This window comes from Watersipora subatra, chromosome 8 (assembly GCF_963576615.1).
Source record: "Watersipora subatra chromosome 8, tzWatSuba1.1, whole genome shotgun sequence".
Classification (NCBI taxonomy): Eukaryota; Metazoa; Bryozoa; class Gymnolaemata; order Cheilostomatida; family Watersiporidae; genus Watersipora; species Watersipora subatra.
In genome coordinates this window covers 39,414,725-39,440,582 of record NC_088715.1, presented here as the reverse complement: position 1 = coordinate 39,440,582, position 25,858 = coordinate 39,414,725, and the positions used below count along the sequence as shown (strand labels likewise).

At 36.8% G+C, this 25,858-nt stretch overlaps 2 protein-coding genes across 3 annotated transcripts in view; one reads left to right on the top strand and one right to left on the bottom strand.

Annotated features, from left to right (window-relative positions):
• The window catches only part of LOC137401670 (sushi, von Willebrand factor type A, EGF and pentraxin domain-containing protein 1-like), a 33,783-nt gene extending 32,593 nt beyond the window's left edge, over positions 1–1,190 (top strand). For both annotated transcript variants that reach the window (XM_068088129.1, XM_068088128.1), the window contains exon 17: positions 704–1,190. In XM_068088129.1, coding sequence (XP_067944230.1) covers positions 704–817 — 114 coding nt within the window. In that variant the 3' untranslated portion in view covers positions 818–1,190. The remainder of the gene's footprint in view (positions 1–703) is intronic.
• Positions 1,191–5,646: 4,456 nt separating this feature from the next.
• LOC137402546 (uncharacterized) lies at positions 5,647–25,852 on the bottom strand. The gene is made up of 5 exons (XM_068089047.1): positions 25,807–25,852; positions 12,696–12,907; positions 11,994–12,610; positions 11,015–11,097; positions 5,647–6,107 (listed from the first exon to the last, which is right to left on the bottom strand). The coding sequence occupies exons 1-5, from the start codon at positions 25,850–25,852 to the stop codon at positions 5,647–5,649; spliced, it is 1,419 nt and encodes a 472-aa protein (XP_067945148.1).
• Between the last annotated feature and the right edge of the window lie 6 nt (positions 25,853–25,858).

Genomic DNA, 25,858 nt, shown 5'->3' with positions numbered 1-25,858 from the left:
GTCTATAGTAGTTTATTTATATACCAAGTTGTTGTTAAGTCTATAGTACTTTATTTATATACCGAGTTGTTGTTAAGTCTATAGTACTTTATTTATATACCAAGTTGTTGTTAAGTCTATAGTGGTTTATTTATATACCAAGTTGTTGTTAAGTCTATAGTACTTTATTTATATACCAAGTTGTTGTTAAGTCTATAGTACTTTATTTATATACCGAGTTGTTGTTAAGTCTATAGTACTTTATTTATATACCGAGTTGTTGTTAAGTCTATAGTAGTTTATTTATATACCAAGTTGTTGTTAAGTCTATAGTAGTTTATTTCTATACCAAGTTGTTGTTAAGTCTATAGTACTTTATTTATATACCAAGTTGTTGTTAAAATATCACGAATCCCATTTCATTATGCGTCTAGACATGGAGAATATGCCATAAGTCTTGCTATCAAGTGCTAAGAGTACAGGATTGGAATACATGTGCTGTATGGGTATCCTGTCCACAGTCTCATTAGCTCATCTTGTCTGAAGCCGCCTGAGTAGCAGATAATCAGCTAGTATATGTATAAATGTAGCTGTTGACAAGTCCACTCACAGACACGCGAGTCTGCATTCCTGGTATACCCAGCTTAACCCTGTGTATATCTGCAGAAGCTTATTAACTGTTGGTTATCAGAGTGTATCTGACATCAGTTTGTTTATTGTACAGAATGAGTCGATAGTACAGATAGGAGGTGGAGTGCGATACAAGAGGGAGACCTACATGTTTGCCCCTACATACATATCCGCACAACAAGAACTAGAAAATCAGGAAGTGTTTTAACATTTCCAAATTTTCTGAATTTTGCAAAATGGAGATTTGCAAATTTGCTCTTTAGCCAGCCAATGATTTAGCTCCCACACTTGCACATACATGTAGAAACTGGGATGTGTTTTGTGTTTCCCCTTCGAAATTTGGTATTGCTGCTTTCTTGTAATTTTTGATGTCAGACTTCTAATCACTCCTCGGAAAGTTCTATTTTTTATATATGCCATCATTTTTTAGCTCAAGGTCATTTTATCTGCGGATTCCGATTGGTAGACAATGCTTGCCATTTTCCTTGCTACTTTGATGTACCAGGTTCACCAGGTCTCGATGATTTCAGCATTATATTCCCTTTTCTTTATGGTTTTATTTATATATGTGCTATTTAACTATCACCACCATTTGTGCTGGAAATATATACATAACATAGTATTTGCATATTTTGTCATGTGTTATTCAAAAAATGAAGTATTGTCTTATTGCTGCAGAGTTGTTGAACCTTAAAACCTAGCTTTGGAAACTTGAGCTTGACATTAGATAAGCTCTTCAGTTTTAGTATGGAGTGATGCGGTGTATGACAACATCCCCGACATCCATGATGTGCTCCCAACACTCATGAAGCACCCCCAATGTTCAACCGGCACCCTCAACACCCATAAGGCACCCTCAATACCTATGAGATGAGTAAAGCCTGGTTCCCATATCGAATGCGAGACCCCGGCGGTATTCTCGGGCAGCAAAATACTTGCAATGCCAGGCTCAGCGGCTTCTGTTCACATAAAGCTGCATCGCTAATAATTGCATAAAAATGTTCGCTCGCCATGCCGTTTCGATAATGCTGACCTTCAACTGTACAGTGCATTTCGGGAAGGTTTTGCCTGCGGTTTTTCGCAAAATTTGATCAGGGCTAAACTGTTGCGTTGACTACCGGCGGTACTCGGCGCGTATGTTCACATTTCACTGCTGATAACCTGTGGTGCTATCACTGGTGCTCGCGGTGCATATGGGAACCAGGCTTTTGGTTGTCTTGAAGCTATTAAAATAAAGAAGCCTATGTAGTGGGCCTAATCTCAAAGCTTATATGACAGTCTCATCATTAAAAAGATTCTGCTGTCGATAAATGCAACATTTGAAAATACTATAATGCATTTTCTCTCTCTGGTTTCGTGTCAGCAGAAGGAGAAGAAAATTCGTAACCGGGTAAATGTATTACATGAACAGGCCTTTACATGCAGACAAAAATGAAATGGGATTGAAATGAAATCCAAATGACATATGTAGAATACATATTAATGGGGTTAACAAATGGTTTTTATATGGACGTACTCTCTTATTCATGTACATGAGTAGATGCGTATTAACGGTAATTCTGAACAAGGCAAACCTGTGGCTATAAATGTTAGGTGAGATGTAAAAAGTTAAATGGTGATGACTAATGACCATGGTCCATAGATACATAAACCTAGATTGGCCAATAGGGAAAAAGCCTGTAAGACTTAAATAGCATGACGTTACGTCATTGTATTGTACCAAATGCTTGACTGCACTGTTGTTTACAATGGAGCTAATGAGGAGAAGGTGACAAAATCACATTTATTTTCACATAAAAACCTTGAATACATAATCCAGTGAACCAAAGCGATTCTGTGATAATATCTGATAACCACCATAGGTTAAAACTGTAAAAGTTATGAAACGTTGCACACAAATCATGAGCCATCAGGGCTTTATTTGCCACCCCCATTCCTATCCCCCTTCTCTCTTTTCCCCTTCTCCTAAGAAGAAAGGGGAAGGGAAAAAGAGAGAAAGGGAAAGGAGAGGGGGGGGGGCAAATAGCCCACCCACCCGAAGAGCCAGACCCTGGCTAGGTAAAAGACAAATATGCTGAGCTAAACATGACTAAATATGATGAGCCTGTGAAGTTTTGATCTGATCAGGGAAGTGGAATCAGACTTCTAGCTTTCTAGCTAGAGCTGGAATGAGACCAAGGAATGCAGGGTCAGGCCAGACTCAGGGTCAGCAATGAGGGCCAAGATCGAGTCGGACCGGGTCAGCATGCGCGATTTTTTTATTCATTTAAGGTTAAGAGGTAGTTCTATTACAGCCTAATGTTGTGACATCAATAACCTAAAATAAAAGAACCCATTATCACACCAATCATTATATTTTGTGGCTTGGTTTATAGATGCAATTTACAATTTATGGCTAGACATTGATGGATCAATGCTATTCTATGGGTGATAAATTAATGGCATGATTTGGCTAGTGTTTTTATTACAGATTTTATTTTCAACTGCTATTATAATCAACAAGAAGAGATTAGTTAAGAAATACTTTGCAAATATAGAAATGGATAACCCAGCATAGTGGAAAGCAAAAATCCATCACTTCCCTAAAACTTCTGGTATTAGTGAAAGAAACTAAAATTAAAATAAATTTGCTGGATTGAAGATTCTTAGACACGCTTTTAAGTTTCTCAGGATGCCTTTGTTGTAAATGCCTCAATAATAATTGAGGTGGACCCTTCTTTGTAACTTAACTTGCTTTCGCATATTGTACAAATAACTTGGTATTTCCCTGACTTGACCGGCTTCTTCATAAACTCCCAGACCACTGACATGTTGATTATTTCTTGCCGAAAAATGTTGTGAAACCTATAGTCCAAAGATTATTGTTGCAGGCGTAAAAATATAGTCTGAACTCACCTTGTTTTATTTTGCCTGGTCCTTTTGCGCTAGGACTATACTCGACTCTATTTCAATCGCACTTAAAAAGCGATATACAATCGCTCTCATTTAGCCATAAACCTACCCGTGTCTTTGTATAAGAAGACCCGAGGGTCGGGTGGCCCGACCCGGGCACCTCTGACCCGGTGGGTCAAGACCAGTTGAGCTACCCGTGCCAGCTCTATTCTTAGCTTCATAATGTGCCTTAATCGAAATATATCTCTTTGCTATCTTACGAGCTAGGCTACTAGCATGAAGATCACACTTAAACAATAGCATGATGTTGAATCTCAGCAACCTCTCCATGGTGGCAATTAGTGCTAGCCTGGTAAAGTTTGTCACCAACCCAGCACTACTAAGCAACACTCTCATCGCTTTCTCACTGTGGTTGCAAACTTCAATCACCACAGGCAAAGACAAAGTCAAGCCACCACGATTCTTAATTGTGATTAGGGAATTCGTTGCTTGGGTGACATCATAGTTGGTAACATCCACAATGCTAGTGATACAATCATTACACTTCAGCTTTAGTGACCGAGATACATAGCCAGTTGTAAAATAATCATTCTGTCTCATTTTTGACTTAAGACATACTCGCATACTCATCATATTTAGTCATGTTTAGTTCAGCATGATATTAGTCTATTTGCCTAACCAGGGTCTGGCTCTACGGGTGGGTGGGCTATTTCCCCCCATCCTTTCCCTCTTCTCTCTTTTTCCCTTCCCCTTCTTCTTGGGAGAAGAGGGAAGGTGAAAAAAGAGAAGGGGGATAGGAGTAGGGGTGGCAAATAAAGCCCTGATGGCTCATGATTTGTGTGCAACATTTCATAACTTTTATAGTTTTAATCTATGTTGGTTATCAGATATTACCACAGAATCGTTTTGGCTTGCTGGATTATGTATTCAAGAAGGTTTTTATGTGAAAATAAATGTGATTTTGTCACCTTCTCCTCATTAGCTCCATTGTAAACAACATTGCAGCCAAGCATTAGGTACAATACAATGACGTAACGTCATGCTATTTAAGTCTGACAAGGCAACCAATGGGAATAGCTATTATTGGCCAATCTAGGTTTATATATCTATGCCATTGTCTATGAGTCTATGGTGTATGAGTACTTCTATAGACAAATGAGTAATAAAAGTATTTGATTGTGTACGCGACACTATATTGATCTGGCATAATATTAAAAAGTCCTATAGGAGTTTATCCAAGGTGTGTACATTTTGGTGGCTGTTTAATTATTTAATTTCTGAGTTGCTGAACACCCACAACAGGCGGCCCTAGTTACTGCACAAGCCATGCTCCAAACAGCAGATTAGGTCCCTTGTTAGTGGTGGGTTATGATCTGACCTAACTAGTCAAGTTTTAGTCTGGACTAGGCCTGCCTTCTTTGCTTATTCCAGAACTTGAGTCACTGAGGGATATTTACCAAGTTGATGGCAGTTGAAAATCCTGTGTTGTTATGCGTGAGATCTAGCTACTGAATAATCCTCACATTCATAAGGATAGGATGTAACCCTGCGCTGTATTAAAACAACTGGAGTAACCATTAAACAAAGTTATTATTGCAAGTAGTACAACAGAAAATAAATAGGATGTACATTGAAATTTGCGGTGGCCCTAAGAGCCAGTCTTTGGGCAATATAAGCAATATTGAGCATATTATATGCATGTATGTTAAGCATAGCATATACATGTATATTAGGCAATTAATAAGAAATATAACAATTTATCTTACATTATCTTTCATGCCGACCAATTTTTAAAACTCATCTGATATCTTGTTTGTTTGCCTGAATTTCATATGTATCTACTCTATTAGGTCTAACTGTGAAGTAGAACCAAGTAGCTAACAGAAACAGTCCTTATAGATTAGGTGATCATAAAATGAGTCGAAGAGAAGTTGAAAGGCAGTTACTAGTTGCCCTTTTTCTCTGAGCCAGAGTTTTGAGATAAAAGGGCTGTGGTTGAAAATGAGGACGATCAAACAAAAAAGGAACAAGGTAAAAGGCAGTAATAAAGAAACGACTGAACATGTGTGTGTGTGTGTGTGCGTGCGTGTGTGCGTGCTGTGTGTGTTTTAGTTCTCCTTTCGCCTGGTTCTTTTTCTCCTCATCTCATCTGCAGTTGAAGATGGGAGTGAGGTCAAAAGGAGACATCATGAATATCTTGGACTGATGCTGGGAGACCTCGTGCTGGGAGGCCTCGTGCTGGGAGGCCTCGTGCTGGGTGGTCTCGTGCTGGGTGGCCTCATGCTGGGTGGCCTCGTGCTGGGTGGCGTCGTGCTGAGTGGCGTCGTGCTGGGTGGCGTCGTGCTGGGTGGCGTCGTTCTGGGTGGTGTCGTGCTGGGTGGCCTCGTGCTGAGTAGCCTCATGCTGAGTGGCCTCATGATGGGTGTCCTCGTGCTGGGTGTCCTCGTGCTGGGTGTCCTCGTGCTGGGTGTCCTCGTGCTGGGTGTCCTCGTGCTGGGTGTCCTCGTGCTGGGTGTCCTCGTGCTGGGTGTCCTCGTGCTGGGTGGCCTCGTGCTGGGTGGCCTCGTCCTGGGTGGCCTCGTGTTGGGTGGCTTTCTGCTGAGTGGCTTTGTGTGGGGAGAGCTTTAAGATGTGCTACTGAAGAGCTTTTTGATACTGGCACCTATGTCCACAACATCCTTGTTGTGGACATATTGTTGGTGTATGCACAGTTGTTGATTGGGACCGAGTCGAGTGTCAGTAGAGTTACGCTCATAAGAATATACCATTCCGCTAAGGGGAGAAAAGAGATGAACAAGATACACTGTATATATATAAGCTGTTAACATCACCGAACATAACTTATTACAGTGTAGATTATTCTTTTATTTTAGAATGAAGTCTAGTGGTGCAAGTGCTAGAGTGTCAACCCCCAAGCTGAATGTCAGAGGATCTACACCAGCAAAAGGCTGCTTTTTATGAAACACTTCAACTACTGCCAATACTATTTCTTCGATGTGATGGTTTTAAGATTACAAGATGAAAGTTCATTATATAGAATATAAATATGCGATATGATCATAGAAGCAAAACACACGGATATAAGTGCAGGGCACATTTAGATTATACAGTTCCATAATAGATGTGAGACCAGACAGGTTAAAAAGTTGGATTTTATGGTGTGTAGTTGACTCCCGAAGTCAAAATTACAAGAGCAGACAGCTTGTAGAAAACAAAAAGTCTCCACCCATTACCTAACATGATTTGAGTATAAAACAGTAAAAGAGGGAGGGGTATTGTGGGGAGATCAGAGCTTGCGGGTATCGAGTTCAATTCCAGAATTACAAATCTAATCTTATGTCGCATAGAGAACAAAGAAGATGAATCTCCTCCTAAGGTAAGATCTAATTACATATATCTAACATGATTATTTTAAATAAATACAATATATCTAATAATCGCATAATGTATATATCTAGTAATGATATAACAATTATAAATTATGTAATAATATATTATTAGATCTGATAAATATATATTATGTTTTAAGGATAAGTAGTCAGGCCTACTGCTAACAGAACTCTACCCTATGAAAACTGCAGAGTGTGATAAATAACTAGAATGTTAGAAAAGGTTAAAGTTACATATTTTTGTCCAGGTTGATGTTTATCTCTGTAGCCAGGAAAAGTCTGTTTTGTGTTTCTGCACCTTTATGGTGGTTGTTGGTGTATGATACACCAACAACCACCATAAAGTATATACATATATACTGGTGGTGTATCATACACCACCAGTTACCATAAAGTACATACATATATACTTTATGGTGACTGGTGGTGTATCGTACACCACCAGTATGTATGCATATACTTTATGGTAGTTGTTGGTGTATGATACACCACTAGTCACCATAAAGTATATACATATATACTGGTGGTGTATGAAACACCTCCAGTATATATGATGTATATATCTTATATCTATTTTATATTATGTAAATCTCATAGTTTGTCATCTGTCGATGTTTGTTTGTCCAGCTGAAGCGATTAAATCTAGAAATTAAAATTGAGCTTCGTACTGGATTTGAACTCATGAAAATGTTCGCAAGTTTGTAGACAAGAGCACCTAACTACAAAGTTATGCCATTCTTACTACTCCCATCGATCTTACCATATACTGTATACCCTTTTCGTGAATGCACACGCTACATTATTAATCAATACAGTGCACCCATGGGTTATGATGCTCCTGATATAAGATTATTTTGCCTTACCCTATGAAACACTATGCCTTTTCGTCCTTGCCATACTAGGTCGAATTTGGTTTCTGCCATACGATATTAACAAGGATTTTTTTCGAAATTAACTTTTGCACTTGGTATACCCTTTATGACAAAAATACCAATATGCTACTCGTCTAAATCCCTTCCACAACGTCTGAACTAGAAATACGCTGCTCGCTATTTTAGCTCAGCGTTAATCGTTATAGTAAAAATGAACTCAAAAACAGATAGGTGAGACAATTTTAGCCGCTGACAAAGTTAAAGTTTACTTTAGTAAAATACATACTAAAACTTAGCTTTAAGTATGTATTTAGTACGCTAAATTCATTTAAGTTAAATTCAACATTTATGTTATTCATCTGTTTCACATTTACATTTAAACAGCTTGCAGTTGTTATATTTTTTTTCTTGACTTATTTAAAAAAACACTCTTTTCATGATAGGAAATTTAGAAGTTAGTTATTTAAAAAAGTTTGTAAACCTTTAGTTGTTTTGTTTTTCCCTCAATTTATGTGCACTGCACAAAACACTTTTCTCATGGTATGAAGTTTGAAAGTTAGAATCGTAACTGTTGTTACCCTGCGGTTAGATAAAATTAATTTTTTGCGCAAAGATTTTGATTACCTGGGCATTCGCCTAGTATATACATACAGTATGTACAATTTTAATCTGTTCCGCGATTGGTATCGTATAGCAAAAATGTCGTATAGAGTGGTATAAACACCCATGGTAAAATTCATCAAAATTTGATATACATACATTACATATTAAAAATTAGTAACTTAAATGAATTTAATTTACTAAACAAATACTTAAGTAAGATTAAGTACATGTATGTATATACTTTTAACTATTTTTGAATTATTAATAGCAATTCTTTGCATAGAAGTGTGTATAAAAACGGATTACTGGTCCAGCAGAACCTATCTATAAAACTTTGAATACGGCGATACCGGTACCTCTCAATACTGATACAAATCTAAAAATGAGACATCAGACTGTCTTTGTCTGATTGACCGGAAAAATATTGTTGAGGCTATTCATACTAAAAATAATATAATTGTCCGCGTGAAAAGAATTGGCCTTAACCTCAGCTATAGTAATTGAACCTTACGAAAAATATTTTCTAACAGGGGCGTCGTACCGCATGGCCGCATCAGTAAAACAAATGCGCTATAGCCAGCATGACAGACAGATCCACATATTCTGAGAAATACATATATATCGACTGGCTGTACTACCCTACGTTGCCCGCGTAATAAAAAAGTCTTCGGACAGAAAATTGATTTGTTTTTAACATATAACAACATTTGCCATTCTAACTTTCATAATACATATTATGAGTGAAGTGTTTTGTGTAGTTGAAATAAATTAAAAAAAAATAAAACGACTATGAAAAGGTTAAGATGTAAGTGTGAAATAATTAGCAAGTAATAGCTAAATTAAGTCTGTTTTGCTACGATTACAATAAAATATGATTTAGTAATGATACAATTAATACGAACTGAGAAAACAAAATAAAAACCGTGAATATGTTGAATTAATAATAAATGCATACTGTTTCACCAGAAGCTATTTGTAAAAACTCTGAATATGACAATACTGGTACCCCTCGACACTGGTACAAATGTAAAAATGGAATATCGGACTGTCCTTGGCTGATTGAACGGTGAGAGAATGTAGAGGCCATTCCTACTCAAGATGAAGCAATAGTCCGCGTGAAAAATCGCCTTGACCACGATTTAGCAATTGAACCTTACAAAAAGCCGGAAATAAAGGTTAATGAAAATGCAACAAAGCATCATGCTTCAGAGTTAATAGAATTCATAGTTTCAAATAATTGCTTTGCTAAATTCATGCTCATTACTGGATAGTGTAGTTGATGTTGTTTGGTAGATTTTTGATTACAATGGGAGGGTGGTTAGTGGTTACTGTTCTCGTGAACGTATAGTAATGTGTTACCAGGTTTGGCACAGGGTGAGTAGGTGTTTGTGTTTAAGTTAAGGGTTACTTTGAGGAAGTTTACTGATTTTTTGTTAGCTTCGATGGTTAATTTTAATTTGTGCTGGTTAAATATTTTGCATATCAGTTTCTTTAGTCTTTCAATTTTCTGTCAGCAAGCTGTGCTGATGGCTAGTCCATCGTCTCCGTATAGTCCAATGTTTTCTCACAGCTGACTGGGTAGTAGTGATAACATATGTGCCAACTAATTTGCATATTTCCGTTCTGCCAAAGCTACACATGGTTACATCAAATGTTTTGATGGTAGAAGATTTTTTTATCCAAATTTTATCATTGTGTACTAGTATAGAGTTTTTAGCAAGGAGAATTATTTGCTTATCTTGGTCAGTTGTCTTGTCTGCATAGTTGCTTGCAAAGTCTAGTGCTTGTCTGAGTAGTTCCTGTGTTATAGATGGACAAAAGTATATTACATCCTTTATTTGTTTATTCTTAATACACTTAAACAAAAAAATCACACACACACACGCACGCGCGTTTTATTTATATTTACCCATTTATATTTGTATATGATATATATAAATAAATGAATATGTGTGTGAGTGCTTGTGAGTGAGTGCACTCACAAGCACTCATAATAGAAGCAAGTAAAAGAGGCATATTTTCCAAAAGTTGTAATTGTGTGACAACTACAACTTTTGGAAAAGCAAAATAACAATTTCCAATGGTAGCATTGCCAGATATATAAAGCATGCGGTTTGAAAAAAAGCAACAAAGTGCTAAGTGAAAAAGTGCTAAGAACGAATTGGCAAGTAGTTGAACATTTAATTAAAGCGTCTCCCAAAGTATCCCACGAAGTTTGAAGCATTGTGCGAAGTGTTAACACAGTTTTAAAACAGGGTTTAGTTTAGTTTAAAACAGGCATAAGCTTTAGTGCGCCTAGGGTACTTGCCTCTATGGTTTAGTGCGCCTAGGGTAGTTACCTCTATGGTTTAGTGCACCTAGGGTACTTACCTCTATGGTTTAGGGCGCCTAGGGTACTTGCCTCTATGGTTTAGTGCGCCTAGGGTACTTGCCTCTACGGTTTAGTGCACCTAGGGTACTTACCTCTATGGTTTAGTGCACCTAAAGTACTTACCTCTATGGTTTAGTGCACCTAGAGTACTTGCCTCTATGGTTCAGTGCGCCTAGGGTACTTAACTCTATGGTTTATTGCGCCTAGGGTACATGCATCTATGGTTTAGTGTGCCAAGGGTACTTACCTCTATGGTTTAGCGCACCTAGGGTACTTACCTCTATGGTTTAGTGCATCTAGGGTACTTGCCTCTATGTTTAGAATCCAACTGAGTGCAGAGCCAGGGAGGAGTTTGTTATCGCTAAAATATTCCACAATGTAGCTTCACCAAGCTCACAAACGCCTTTCCAACACTTATCATATATATCCTCTAGCCCAAATTTAATCCCATGTAACACTGCAACTTGAATGCAATAGCCGATTTCATAACAAGAGGGACAAACAAAAAGTGTGACTATTGATGTCATTTTTGGAGAAGTCTACTTTCCGAGCATTTTAATTGCGATCATGATTTGTCAATTTCAATCTTGAAACATTCTGGCTGTCAGATTACCTCACACACCAAACAAAATCTCAGATGATAAAAAAATTTCTATTCTTTTTGGTATATTCTTTTAAAGCTTGATGTGAGTAACTCTTTAAAGGAAAACTTGCACACAATTTTTAGTAAGCTTTATTAGTATTTTTCTATCATTTGCGAAAGTTTTAGAAGATCTGATTGCCAGGATACTTTATAATTCAAATCGGCAAAACTTGATTATGATTCAAACGCTCAGAATAAATGCAATTGCGACGACCTCTCTAGTTGCACAGAGACCAACAAAATTGAGACACGTAACACTTCAACTTGAGCGCAATAGGCAACATCAATTATCGAATCTATAACAGCTAGTGACGTCATTTCAGAGGCATTTTTCTCCTGAATATTTGAATCGCGATAAAGTTTCATCGATTTTAACCTTGAAACATCCTGACAACCAGATTACCCCAAACATAAAAAACAATCACAAGTGAAAGAAAAATATCGATACTTTCTGGTAAAATCTGCAAAATATTTTGCGAGTTCAATTTTAACAGTAAACACTTGCTTGCACCATGTTTGAGTTATATACATGCATGATACCCCTAACACTCAACAGGTGTATTATATAATACTATATTATATAGTATTTAGTAAGTTTGACAGAGTAACACAACCTTGCTGAAGTTGTCATGAAGGTGATAAATTTAGACATGTTTTTCTTGTCAGACTGTTGAGTTGCAGGGCGAGTAACAGGGTGAGTTGCAGGGTGAGTGGCAGGGTGAGTTGCAGGTTGAGTGGTAAGGTGAGTAGCAGAGTGAGTTGGAGGGTGAGTGGCAGGGTGAGTTGCAGAGTGAGTTGAAAGGTGAGAGGCAGGGCGAGTAACAGGGTGAGTGGCAGAGTGAGTAGCAGGGTGAGTGGCAGAGTGGGTGGCAAGGTGAGTTGCAGGGTGAATGACAGGGTGAGTTGGAGGCTGAATTGCAGGGTGAGTGGCAGGGTGAGTTGCAGGCTGAGCGGCAGGGTGAGTTGCAGGGTGAGTTGGAGGGTGAGTGGCAGGGTGAGTTAAAGGGTGAGTTGGAGGGTGAGTGGCAGGGCGAGTTGGAGGGTGAGTGGCAGAGTGAGTTGGAGGGTGAGTGGCAGAGTGAGTTAAACGGTGAGTTGGAGGGTGAGTGGCAGGGTGAGTTGGAAGGTGATTGGCAGGGCGAGTTGGAGGGTGAGTGGCAGGGTAAGTTGGAGGGTGAGCGACAGGGTGAGTTGCAGGGTGAGTAACAGGGTGAGTGACAGGGTGCTGGATCTAACAATCATCAAAGCAGAGGAAGATGCCGTGGTCGTACCATCTGTGTGCCGTGATGTCAGGTCTGACCCAAATACTTATCTACCTGGCACTGAGCTCTGACTGACCGCAGATACTTATCTATCTGGCACTGAGCTCTGACTGACCCCAGATACTTATCTATCTGGCACTGAGCTCTGACTGACCCCAGATACTTATCTATCTGGCACTGAGCTCTGACTGACCCCAGATACTTATCTATCTGGTACTGAGCTCTGACTGACCCCAGATACTTATCTATCTGGCACTGAGCTCTAACTGCCAGAGTAAATAAAGTAGCCAGAAACAGGATAGCAGCCTTAATATCGCATCTAATGAAACTTCACAAATAATCGGCAGCCATGCTGAATATTGTAACAGTCAAACCTTTACTTGAGATCACGTAACCTACAAATCTTTCAACATTCCAGCAAAAATATTACTTTACACCAAAGTTCATTGTTCTCGAAGCATCACATTTTTTAGAAAGACTAAAGAGGCTCTATAAAAATAAAATAATTTCTTTACATCCCTCCATAACACATTTTTTGATTGCTATGTACCATTATCTGCAGTTTTTGAACAGTGAAACGAATTACATGTAAATAAATTATGATTCATTCTTATGGGAATATTTGATCTAACATAATGGTTTTAACCTACAAAGATTTAACTTTATATGTAGAGGTTTGCTTGTATAGAGCTAGACACGGATGTGATACATCAGACATGGTTAATCTATTAAAGAAAAATGCAAACAAACAAGAGCAACGTGCAATTTATATCTGATTACATTACCTGATTTGATCTGTTGGCTTTGAGGTCATCTATAATTATAGGCTACTGTTTTGATTGATAAGTATTCGTAAATCAAAACCTTACACGCTCAATTATATATGCAAACTAGCTGTGCTACCCGGCGTTGCCCAGATATTAAAAATCAGCTTATAAACAATGACAGGTAATGAGAGTTGCCAGCCACTTGCTATTAGCCTGGCACATTGCCAAAGGATAATTTGAGTAAGCTTACTAATAAAGCTACCCCTCTACTTGACATTATGTTGTGACGGAAAGCAGTAACATATTTGCTCCCATATAGCAACATATATATCGTCTGGTGATTCTATCAAGCTCGTGAGCCATAGTTACCAAGGCGCCGAACTGGTGAACGGGAGAGTCCGAGATCAAATCTTCGGCGGTATGGATTTCTTTATTCCAAGCTTTCAATAGCTGTAGATGGACATATACAATGACAAACAAATACACAAACTTTGAGAAATATATAGATGCTTTAAACCAACATACCATTTGTGAAGTTCCGACACATTTCCTGATATGCGGTGTAGAGGTGAGAAGCAGTACAAGCCGTTTCTTTAAAATCATTGTATTTTCTACTCGCTGAAGGAAGTCTGACCATGAAGTGGAATGGCAATGCTTGGCGGATGTCCTAAAAAATACATATCCTATATGTTTTTTCATCAAGATATGCTTTACCAATGTGAACCATAACAAAAAGAATCGCCATTGATTAAACTCCAGAATGTGACTGGACAAGCTGCAGATGCTTTTCATGTTCGATAATGACGAAAATCCTCTGCGGCTATAATAATTATTCACTCCTTTTCATCTTCTCGCTGTTATAGCTTCACGTGAGCTTTTCATGTCCGATAATGACGAAAATCCTCTGCGGCTATAATAATTCACTCCTCTTCATCTTCTCGCTGTTATAGCTTCACGTGAGCATTTTTAGGACTACTACTAATATGTTTTAAGAATGATTTTTTTGATGTGCTTGGCTAACTACAGAATTATATAACTTGGCTAACTATTAATATGTATCTGTATTAATATGTATCTGTATTATTATGTATCTGTATTAAAATGTATCTGTATTAATATGTATCTGTATTAATATGTATCTGTATTAATATGTATCTGTACTAATATTCATCTGTATTAATACGTATCTGTATTAATACGTATCTGTATTAATACGTATCTGTATTATTACGTATCTGTATTAATACGTATCTGTATTAATTTGTATCTGTATTAATATGTATCTGTATTAATATGTATCTGTATTAATATGTATCTGTATTAATATGTATCTGTATTATTATGTATCTGTATTAATATGTATCTGTATTAAAATTTATCTGTATTAATACGTATATGTATTAATACGTATCTGTATTAATATGTATCTGTATTAATATGTATCTGTATTATTATGTATCTGTATTAATATGTATCTGTTTTAATATGTATTTGTATTAATATTTATCTGTATTAATACGTATATGTATTAATACATATCTGTATTAATATGTATCTGTATTAATATGTATCTGTATTAATACGTATTTGTATTAATACGTATATCAAGAAAATATCTCAAATATTAATGTCAAATTAATTTGCATAATTATTGATGATGGGGGCAACTCAATGCTAACCAACCCAATGCTAACCAACCCAATGCTAAACAACCCAATGCTAACCAACCCAATGCTAAAATTTCAAACTTTTTCTCCAGCTCTGATTACTGCTTAAAAACTTAATTTGACAATTTTCTGATAATTTTATAGTAAAAAATGGGTTTTTTCAAGTCAAAATAAAGCTTTTTGGGTTAATAAAAATCAAAATGCAGCCTTTTTAACATTTAAGTTCTAAAATAGCAAAAGTCAACTAGAATTTTTCTTTTTTACCTTCAGTTCATTCAAAAGTGATTTCCAATGAGGACTCGTCGTTCTGTATTCAGCTTGATTCACACGATAATTTCACATTCAATATATAAATACACTAATTGGCATATTCGAATCTTTTAGGTTAGGATCTGTCATTTGATGCATTTTGATAATTGGTGCCCTTTAAAATTTTGCATTAGGTCAATTGGCACATTGAGTTATAACACCAGATTGGCTCGCTATCAACCAGAGGGTAAGAGTTATAACACCAGATTGGCTCGCTATCAACCAGAGGGTGAGAGTTATAACACCAGATTGGCTCGCTATCAACCAGAGGGTGAGAGTTATAACACCAGATTGGCTCGCTATCAACCAGAGGGTAAGAGTTATAACACCAGATTGGCTCGCTATCAACCAGAGGGTAAGAGTTATAACACCAGATTGGCTTGCTATCAACCAGGGGGTAAGAGTTATAACACCAGATTGGCTCGCTATCAACCAGAGGGTAAGAGTTATAACACCAGATTGGCTCGCTATCAACCAGGGGGTAAGAGTTATAACACCAGATTGGCTCGCTATCAACCAGGGGGTAAGAGTTATAACACCAGATTGGCTTGCTATCAACCAGAGGGTAAAAGTTATAACACCAGATTGGCTCGCTATCAACCAGAAGGTAAGAGTTATAACACCAGATTGGCTCGCTATCAACCAGAGGGTAAAAGTTATAACACCAGATTGGCTCGCTATCAACCAGGGGGTAAAAGTTATAACACCAGATTGGCTTGCTATCAACCAGAGGGTAAGAGTTATAACACCAGATTGGCTCCGCTATCAACCAGGGGGTAAGAGTTATAACACCAGATTGGCTTGCTATCAACCAGAGGGTAAGAGTTATAACACCAGATTGGCTCGCTATCAACCAGAGGGTAAGAGTTATAACACCAGATTGGCTCCGCTATCAATCAGGGGGTAAGAGTTATAACACCAGATTGGCTCGCTATCAACCAGAAGGTAAGAGTTATAACACCAGATTGGCTCGCTATCAACCAGAGGGTAAGAGTTATAACACCAGGTTGGCTCGCTATCAACCAGAAGGTAAGAGTTATAACACCAGATTGGCTCGCTATCAACCAGGGGGTAAGAGTTATAACACCAGATTGGCTTGCTATCAACCAGAGGGTAAGAGTTATAACACCAGATTGGCTCGCTATCATCCAGAGGGTAAGAGTTATAACACCAGATCGGCTCGCTATCAACCAGAGGGTAAAAGTTATAACACCAGATTGTCGAAGGAAACTATATGACCACTATATGGCGGAGTATGCGAGAGGCCGCTTTCGAGAACAGCATAGCTCGGTCTTTCTCTTCGAGTTAGTTTGAAATTTTTTTTAAAGATTAGCTAAAAGTCATAATGAACGCAAGGCAAAACACAGCTAACCTGAAACAGATACTCAAAAAAGTTGACAAAATTAGAGTATCGTAAAACCTGTATTTGACCACCACCTTTAAAATTCTCTATTTTTGAGGAACTCATAATATCAAGTTATCAGAAGAGAAGTATCCACAAAACCGTACTAATAATGACTCAGTTACATCAATAATAATTGATTCTTTCGTTGTTTCTGTTCGTTTTCAAGTCTATTTACCAACTCCAAAGCTTAGGTTTTTTCGTTCAAACTTTCAAAGAAACACCACGGAAATAATTACCACAACTGTATCAAAATAATAGTAGTTCCTTGTTTAATGCAGTCTTGACACTTCAATAGATAGGGAAAACCGTATGCATTTATGACAGTATATGAACGACTATTTTTAGGCTAAAAGTTGTGTTTAGCGCCCATCTGGCTAAAAGTTTATCATTATTTAAGCAAAATGCAATACGTAAAAGTATTGCTCTGCTAACAAACTGTTTGTACGCTAGTTCAGCCGTGCAGAAAACCAATTGAGGTCAGAAGACATTGCGGAAGGTATTGAACAGCCAAAAGAAAATGAAATGATTCTATATGAAAGCAACAATCAGAACGTAACTGGCTGAGAAAACGTTGCAAATATTTTGGTTTCAAAAATGTTATTTTGGTTTCTGCATGTATTATAAGTATGGTTTGTTTGTGTCACTTGTTCTTGAATATATATTTGTAGCATTTGGTTGATTATCATTATATAACTTATAAATTTGTAGATTTATAACACACTATTTATTTAATAGCATCCCTGAGTTCCTTAACTCGTCTTACAAGGAATCGATACTCATAACTCTTCTTCTATTGCACATAAAAAGCCAGTTTTGGCTGTGAAGCGAAACTTATCAATTAGTGCAATGAGCTTTTATGCAACATTGTTAAATATAGCTATAAAATGAAAATATGCCTTCAAATTTAGAACGAAATAAAAATTTGAAGCTCAAACAAATTGCAAAGCAGGGCAGCAGGCTATATCGTTGTTACAGGTTAATTGAAAGCGATAGATACCAAGCGATAGATGTTTTCTATATTTAGTTAGAAATCTTTGACAAACTGGAGGTAAGTTAGCAGATTTTTGCATACAAAAGGGTTAATGTCACTGTGCCAGAAGGAGAATGAAAAATATAGGCGACATTCACTCCGTCTGTAAAATGGTTGTTATTTCTGATATCAGCCATGTACTGTACAGATACAAAGACTTTACCGCAAACTTCCAGATTTACCCCACCCATTGTACTATTAAAACATTGCAAACATGATGAAAGAAAATATCAGATAATCACCCAATAATTTAGTTATAGCCCGGACTATGACAACTTGCGCCATGCGATATCAAGGTCTGCATTTGGTACCTTTGACACCAGACCTGGGATTATGATTAGAGATTACACATGTTGAAATCTCCGCAGACAGAAAACAACAAGAAGTAGCCAGAAACCCCCAAAATACAAGAACCACAATCAAAGACCTGAAACATGTAGTTTCACTCCTGGACATTAAAGCTATGCTATGCCTGAATCAATATAAAAGGATGAATATTCACTCATAATCTTCACTCTTTCAAAACAGCTTCATCTTGGCAGACAGCAGAGTGAGCCAAAGAGTCGATTACCGAGGAAACTAAAGAGCATATATATTTCAAGTCTCTAGCAGGGATTACCTGTATGTCACAATGTAAGTCTCCGACATTTACTTTCAATTCTTATAATCTATTTTAAAGTTATAACTATTATATATGTTTCTTGTTCTTAACATAAACATAGGGTTATGGGAAAACCCTGGCATTCTTTACCTTAGGGATTTCATAAAGTTTTTAATTGCAGCATCTGGAAAGGTCAACTGTACGATATTAGTTACATAATTAGTTACATAATTTAATCTAAAGGATAAATTGATTAAAACAGTTAATAATCAAGCCAAGATCTTACAGAGCTATTAGCAATAACTACTTAGAGCAGCCCATCTGCATTCAGTAAAAACTGAGCCATTCTCAACATGTCATGGAGTACAGCGCACCCTCAGTATACGATAAGCTTGATATACCACTTTTTCACCGTATGAAGTTGACCATGGTGAGGTTTTCACGCCATCATACAAATTTTATTTTACCATACGAATTCATGAAAATTTTTGCTCGAGTTTAAAATTGGCAGTCGGTGTGCTTATTATGTACATCGAAATAACAAAGACGCCGATGTGCTGTTCGCTGAAAATTTTTTCACAATGTTTGCAAAAGATGAAATCTTTTTTGAAAATTACATAAGCGAAAGCAAATATTCATTTTTAGCGTTAAACTCACATTTACCATTTATAAACATTTATTCAGCATACATATATAACTACAGGTATCTATATTTAATTCGTTAGCTATGGAGTCGGAGACTGATACAAACGTTACAAGATGCAGGAAAAAAGTGAATTCCATGACAACAAATTTGGAGATCATGAATAAATACGAAAAAAGCGATCGTATTTTTAATATTGAAAATAATTATGGCCGCAACCAATCAACAATTGCAACTATTATTAAAAACAAGAAATACATGAAAGTAAGCACTGGGAAGAGCTTACGACTAACGACTTGAAGGTGTTGGAGGCTATACTCGGTATCAGCATTCAAGAGAAGCAATAATTTAGTGGTGGCAAGGATTTAGAAGAGAGAAAAACCTACATTGGCAGAAATCAAGGAAGCTATAAGTTGGCGTGAAAACCTATTAGGTACATTGAAAATAAACATCCAGAAAAGGTTCTCACAGGCCGTGTTATCGACAATATTAATGAAAGGCGCATGAGCTATTTTATAGAACGTTTGAGGAGTCATTAGGAACATACTTCACTGGATAGATTTTTTTCAAAAGAAGTGTCGAAAAGCACAGATGATAACAGTGAATCTAACAGAAAAGCTTGAGATGAAAACGCACCTGAAGGAGTGCTATTAGATTAAAGCACAACAATTATATCAGTACTGTTTCAGCTTATTCAGGTTCTTCAATATCTTGGCTTTCAAATGAGCCATTGTTTGACAGGTAAGACAGACATTGGTTAGTGTTTATAGGACTTCTCCCAGAGCTCCACCACAGAAATTTTCAATGGTATAGGCTCGGAAATTATGACGTCAGAATTTTCATATTCAGTATTGTGTACTCTTACCACTTATTTATCAACTACGATAAGGACGCTAATGGCAGGAGAGTTAGGACAACTCCAGAGAACCAATGACGATGACAAAGGAATTAGTGTCATTAACTCTCCATGTACAGATTATTTCTATGATAAATAGCTCAGATTCCAAGCACCATACTAAATTTTCTCGATGATATTATGCGCTGCTCTCTCTTTTTATTGTGATGTTGAGGGGCACGACTAAGGCTAATTAATTTCAAGCATTGCGCGATCTCGCGAGAGTGTAATTTACATATTACAATCTTAGGGCCACGCAACTGCAGGTTACAATTTAAACGATGTGATTTTATTACCTTTATCAACGACAGTATGTTTATTGAAGCATAATCATATTTAGAAAGCATTTAGAATCATATATATAAAACGATGTGATAATAATTACTATAAATGTTTAAAATGAACGAAAGGATGAAAACAGCAAACTATAACGATCACCCGAAATCTATTAACCCAGAACATGTGTTTGTATTGGTCGAGCGTTAGCACGATCCCCGGGCATTGTTGATTATCTAGAATCCTAATTTATTATTAGCGCTCTCTGGGTTTAAGAGCACCGAGTGTCACAGAAAAGCGCAGCCTCAATGGCAGCGAAAGGGATCGACGCCCTAAGGCTAAATGATAATTATGACATCAATGTCGGAAGTCGGAACCAGAACCAAGTTTTTTTTATTCCAGGACATACTTTTGACACCTTGTTTTTCATAGTTCTATTATTCTTTGTGTATTGAATATAGGCCCATTTGAAAGCCAAGACTGATGTACTGAAATATATGATAAAAGTACTGATATAATTGATGTGCTTTAAGATTTTTAAAAGTTTTTAATTTTAAGTGTTTAATTTACTGATGTAGACTGGTACATAAAACAATATTGTACGATGCATGTATAATGTATATCATTATTTGTCATCTTTGCGTGTCATGTTTTTTCATTTCATTTTATGTTTCTTTTTTCATGTTTAATCATGTTTTATTTAATTTCATGTTTAATCATGTTTATGCAGAGGGGCTTGTTTTCTACAACGTAAATGCAAATCATCGTATGTATGTAACTCACATATAACTAGCTACTCAAGATAGTTGATGCATCAACATTACCTTCTTGAACTTGCTAAAACCCTTCCTCTAGAGTATAAATACATATAAATTCCTATATGTATGGTTACATTGATTATTGTGCACATTTCATACAAGACAAACTACAGCAAAATCTTCTCTGGATCTTTTTACAAGCGTTAGCTAGCTAGCAATTGTCTGTATTGCACCAGCATTTACAGTGCACCAACAAGCATCATCCTCAATAATTGATCAAGTAAGCTATCTTCTACATTGCACAAAGGTAGCTTGTTTTCACTAAGCAGACTCTGCACCAGCAGGAAAACTGCGTCTTCCTGACCACTGTTGCTTTTCAGTACCCAAAACTGGTAAACTTTCCCTTTTAAAACCAGTGGGAAAATTGGAGTTGCAATCCCTTCAACAAGATCAGACAACATCTTTTAGTTGCTAAAAAAAACTACCATTTCATCAAGTGTTAAACTTATTTTAAAATGTACAGTAACATAATTAGCATTGATACATTTTTGCCTTCTCTCTGCTTTACTCGCTACACGTACCAGCTCAATTTACGTTTCACCAAAGGTATGTACGGATTGTGTGGTAAATAAGGTATGTGCATGTGCTGTAAATAACATTTCATTTTTCTTTTTGATGGCCAATAAATGGTCAAGTGTGCAAGAGGCCGCTTTCGAGAACTGCATCGCTCGACCTTCCTTGTTGACTTAGGTTGAAAAAGGTTTAGACCAGACACGCTAAAAGTTATAATGAAAGCGAAGACAGAAACTGATGAGTGATAAAAAGTTGAAATTCAGTAAAATAATTAAAAATACATACTACAACTTAGCTCAAAAGTGAATTAGGAATTTATGTTACACGTACGTACAGCTTAAAAGTAAGAACTCCTTACCGTACATACTGCATTTGGTACACATATTATAATGCTGCAATTTATTGCAGATCATAACCACTAAATACCCTGAATACAATACAGTTATTGTAGGTAACTATAATTACTAAAGTTAATATACTATTTTGTTATTATTTTTCAAAATGTACATTTTTATAAAATGTTGCATTGTATAATTGCAATGGTCTCTATAACCCTACATTCGATTTTTTCACTATACGATGCCAACCCTGAAACAGATCAACATAATATACCAAGGGTGCACTGTAATTGGTAGAATAACCCAGTTCGATTACTTACCAACACAACAGGGTTAAATTTAGCTTCCCAAAATTCTTATGAGCTATTTGAAAAATACAACACCAGCTTCTATTTGAATGCCACCTCCATTTGACCTCCGCTATAGTGAAAGAATTGAAAAATAGAGTGCTATCTATGGCGTTCAAATAGAGGTCCTACGGTAAGTTTAGTGTGTTCAAATAGAGGTCCTACGGTAAGTTTAGTGTGTTCAAATAAAGGTCTTAGGTAATTAAAACTTAGCTTCAAGTGTGTGTTTGGTTTTGATGTTTGGTCTAAATTCATTGACGTTAAATTCAAAGTTTCTAGTACGCAAGATCACAAAAGTTTAGTACACAGAATGCCTTGCTCTCAAATTTCCCGTTATCTACAACGTTTGTCTAGAAGGTAAAAGCTCCATAAATTACTGTACATAGTGATGTTACATTTTATTGCAGATTTTAACAACAAATGGGTATTTGTTACTTTCTAATACTTTATATTTTTATCATGTACTGTGTTATATCTGATATCAGACATGTACAGACCTAAAGAAAATAACAAGTTACGTCACTGTGCAGCTTACATAACAGATTCCCAGGGTTACGACATGCAATGCATCACCCTAACCCTTTACAAATCCGATCTTTGGGATTATCACCATCACATGCCATCTTTTAAGACTACCCACCCATTCCACTACTAAAACATTATAGAATGTTACATAGGAAGATGCCAAATAATCACTAAGAGCTAGTAATTAGAACTCCGATTAAACTCCTAAGAGTGCAATTAAAGATATATGCCTAGCCGCACCCTCGGTCGGTGACATCACCCAGACGATAACAACCTATCGAAAATATGCATCTGGTACTAATTTACACCAGACCAGAGATTAAAATTAAAAATCAAAAATTATGAATCTTCCGCTGACAGAAAAATCAACAGGATGTGCCCAGCAACATCCACAACAAGACTAAGAATTGAAGAGCTAAAATGTATAATTTCACTTCTGGGCACCAAGGCTAACTTTTAACTAATATAAAAAGACACATATTCACTCTTCAATACAGCTTTTTCACAGACAGACGTGTCAGTGGAACAAGCGAAAGAGTCAACTTTTAGAGAACAAGTGGGAGACTATTTTTTAAGTCTCAGACATTACTTTTATATTCTTATAACTTAGTCTAGAGAGTGTAAATTATTATATCATTTTCTTATTCTTAAAGGTTAACTTGCAACAAAATTCACATAACAGTTACAGTCATACTTCGACTTACGAGCTTAATGCGTTCCGAGACTGAGCTCATATGTTAATTTACTCGCATGTTGGTGCAATTTATTTATATATAAAACCATCAAATATATATTGATTGGTTTCCATACTCTAAAAAATGCAAATCAAACACTCAAAACAAGATATTGTAACCGAAAGAACATGTTGGTTATTGTCCTAATTTACCGAATGCTTTCAAAAAGCAACAATTAAAAAATAATGCCAGGAAATGTGATTAATTAAAATGTAAAATTAAACACATACAATAGCAGCTAACGCTAGCATTTGCCAAAAAGGGAGATATAAGTTATCCTTCATTACAACGGTTGACTTTGATAAATTTTGATTTTATCAACGTCTTAAAAGACAAACGTAGAAGCAAACCTAAAAGCAAACTTTCATTTTCAACTTAACGTAATTAAAATTTCTTCGGCATTCGTGGTTTGAAGTTTCTCGCTGGTTAGCTAATTTTTCCTTTGTTTCGCTTTCACGACTAGCCAGCCGTTTTAAGATGATCCTATCTAAAGACGTTTGCCTTTGTCGCCCTTTCGACCCGTTGCGATTAGGACGAACGCAGGTGTCGTCACAAAAGGTTAATGCGCGACCATTAGCCAACTTGTCCGAATGTCTATTTTATAGTTTTGCTAGATAGCACCGGCCTTTTCATATAACATCGTTTCAGTTACGCTGTCACCGGCCAATTGTTTATCCAATGCCTGAGCAGTCTCTCCATCAGCGGTCGTGAAAATCGCTGCGCCGTTTAGAAACTATGGCCAGTCCTTTTGCGAACTAAATGCCCGGAATATAATCCTTCGGTTTGATAATTGTAGATGTATTTCTGTCATATTACTGAGCTAGCTCAGTCACGCATACACATTTTGCATATTTTTCAATAATTTTCCGTTTAATGTCAACTGTTATTATTGGCTTTTTCTTTGCATTATCTTTCATTTTACTGGCAAACTTCCGGTCAACGCAGAGTACTTTTAATTCACATAATTCTGCACTGAAAATCGCGTACATAAAAACACGGTACAAAAGTATAACCTGAGCAGTTGAAAAATACAGAGTGATGCTGTTCTCATAAAACACCTCCGGCATACTTGGCAACTGACTCACGTGCTTGTATCTCAATTATGGCTCGTATGTTAGTGCTAAAATTTGCTTAAAAGCTGGCTCGTATCTCAAGTTTCTCGTACGTTGGAGCACTCGTAAGTTGAAGTATTACTGTATTTGGTATCAAAAGATTCACCATGTCTTACTCTGTTGTGTTGTAGGTGCCGAATATGTGGAAATGTGATTACAAGCTCTTACAAGCTCAAAAACGAAAAGCCGGAGTAGATTGGAATCTCTTTATTTCTCTGACGTAGTCATGAAATTTATTTATTGTCATGTGATGTTCTCACGAGAATAAAAAGGCCAATAAAAAGCTCAATATAAAACTTATCGTAACACTGGTTTATGACAAACACTTCGGGCTTTACCGAAGACCCCATATCAAATATAGATGCTCGCTACTTTACAGTTTTGTTTCGGTTTGGTCTAATCGGCAAGTCGTAATCTGATCAGGTGACCCAATACTTCACAAATAACTTCTGCAGCACTTTTCGATTATCACAAATGACCAACAGGCTCGTAATGATTATTAGACAATGATATGTAGTCCTTCGAGGTAAAGCTAGAAAAATAAACGAATTTTTACGGTAAGTTATAAGATATCACTGCTAAAAGTGAGTAGTGACAGCATTACAATGACGATAAAACAGACGCATAAGAACAATAGACATGGTTTTATTGAATGCGTAAAGTATATTGGTGAAAATAATTCGACGAATAAGGTTGCATGAAAGTGTAAACAGAAACCATCTCCCACAACTACGTCACATTTGAGCCCCGTTTTGGAAAGAGAATCCAAACTATGGCGGTCTCGTGTGGCTGCAATTAACTGTTCGTTTTTTAGCTTTTAAGAGCTTGTAATCACATTCCCACATATTTGGCACCTACAACACAACAGAATAAGACATGGTGAATCTTTTCATATCAAATAACTGTAATGTGAATTTTGTTGCAAGTCAACCTTTAAAGGTTTACTTGCATTAGGCTCGTATGTCAAAATATGACTGTACGTATATTGATTGCACATCTTGGCTAGTAGATTTCTTGGGCCAAAATATGGTGAGAATTAGTTTAAATAAAAAATATCTGATGTTTTAGACCAAAATCAACATGTTTTCATCAGCAAATCAAATGTTGGATTGTCCTATTGACGATACTATTGTTATGAAAAGGAAACCATTATACATGTGCACAATTGAAAAGCAAGATGGTTACCTTGAAACATGTCCGGAAGTCCCTCTCGTTTCAGGGCCAATGACATCGCAAA

Excerpts from the sequence above, each read along its gene's own strand:
- LOC137402546 (XM_068089047.1), bottom strand. The coding sequence starts at position 25,852 with ATGTCATTGGCCCTGAAACGAGAGGGACTTCCGGACATGTTTCAAG. Across the intron at positions 11,098-11,993 it reads TTCATGACAACTTCAGCAAG|CGATAACAAACTCCTCCCTG; the intron begins GTTGTGTTACTC and ends GGAATATTTTAG. Across the intron at positions 6,108-11,014 it reads AGATGCACTAAACCATAGAG|CCACTCAGCAGAAAGCCACC; the intron begins GTAAGTACCCTA and ends CCCCACACAAAG.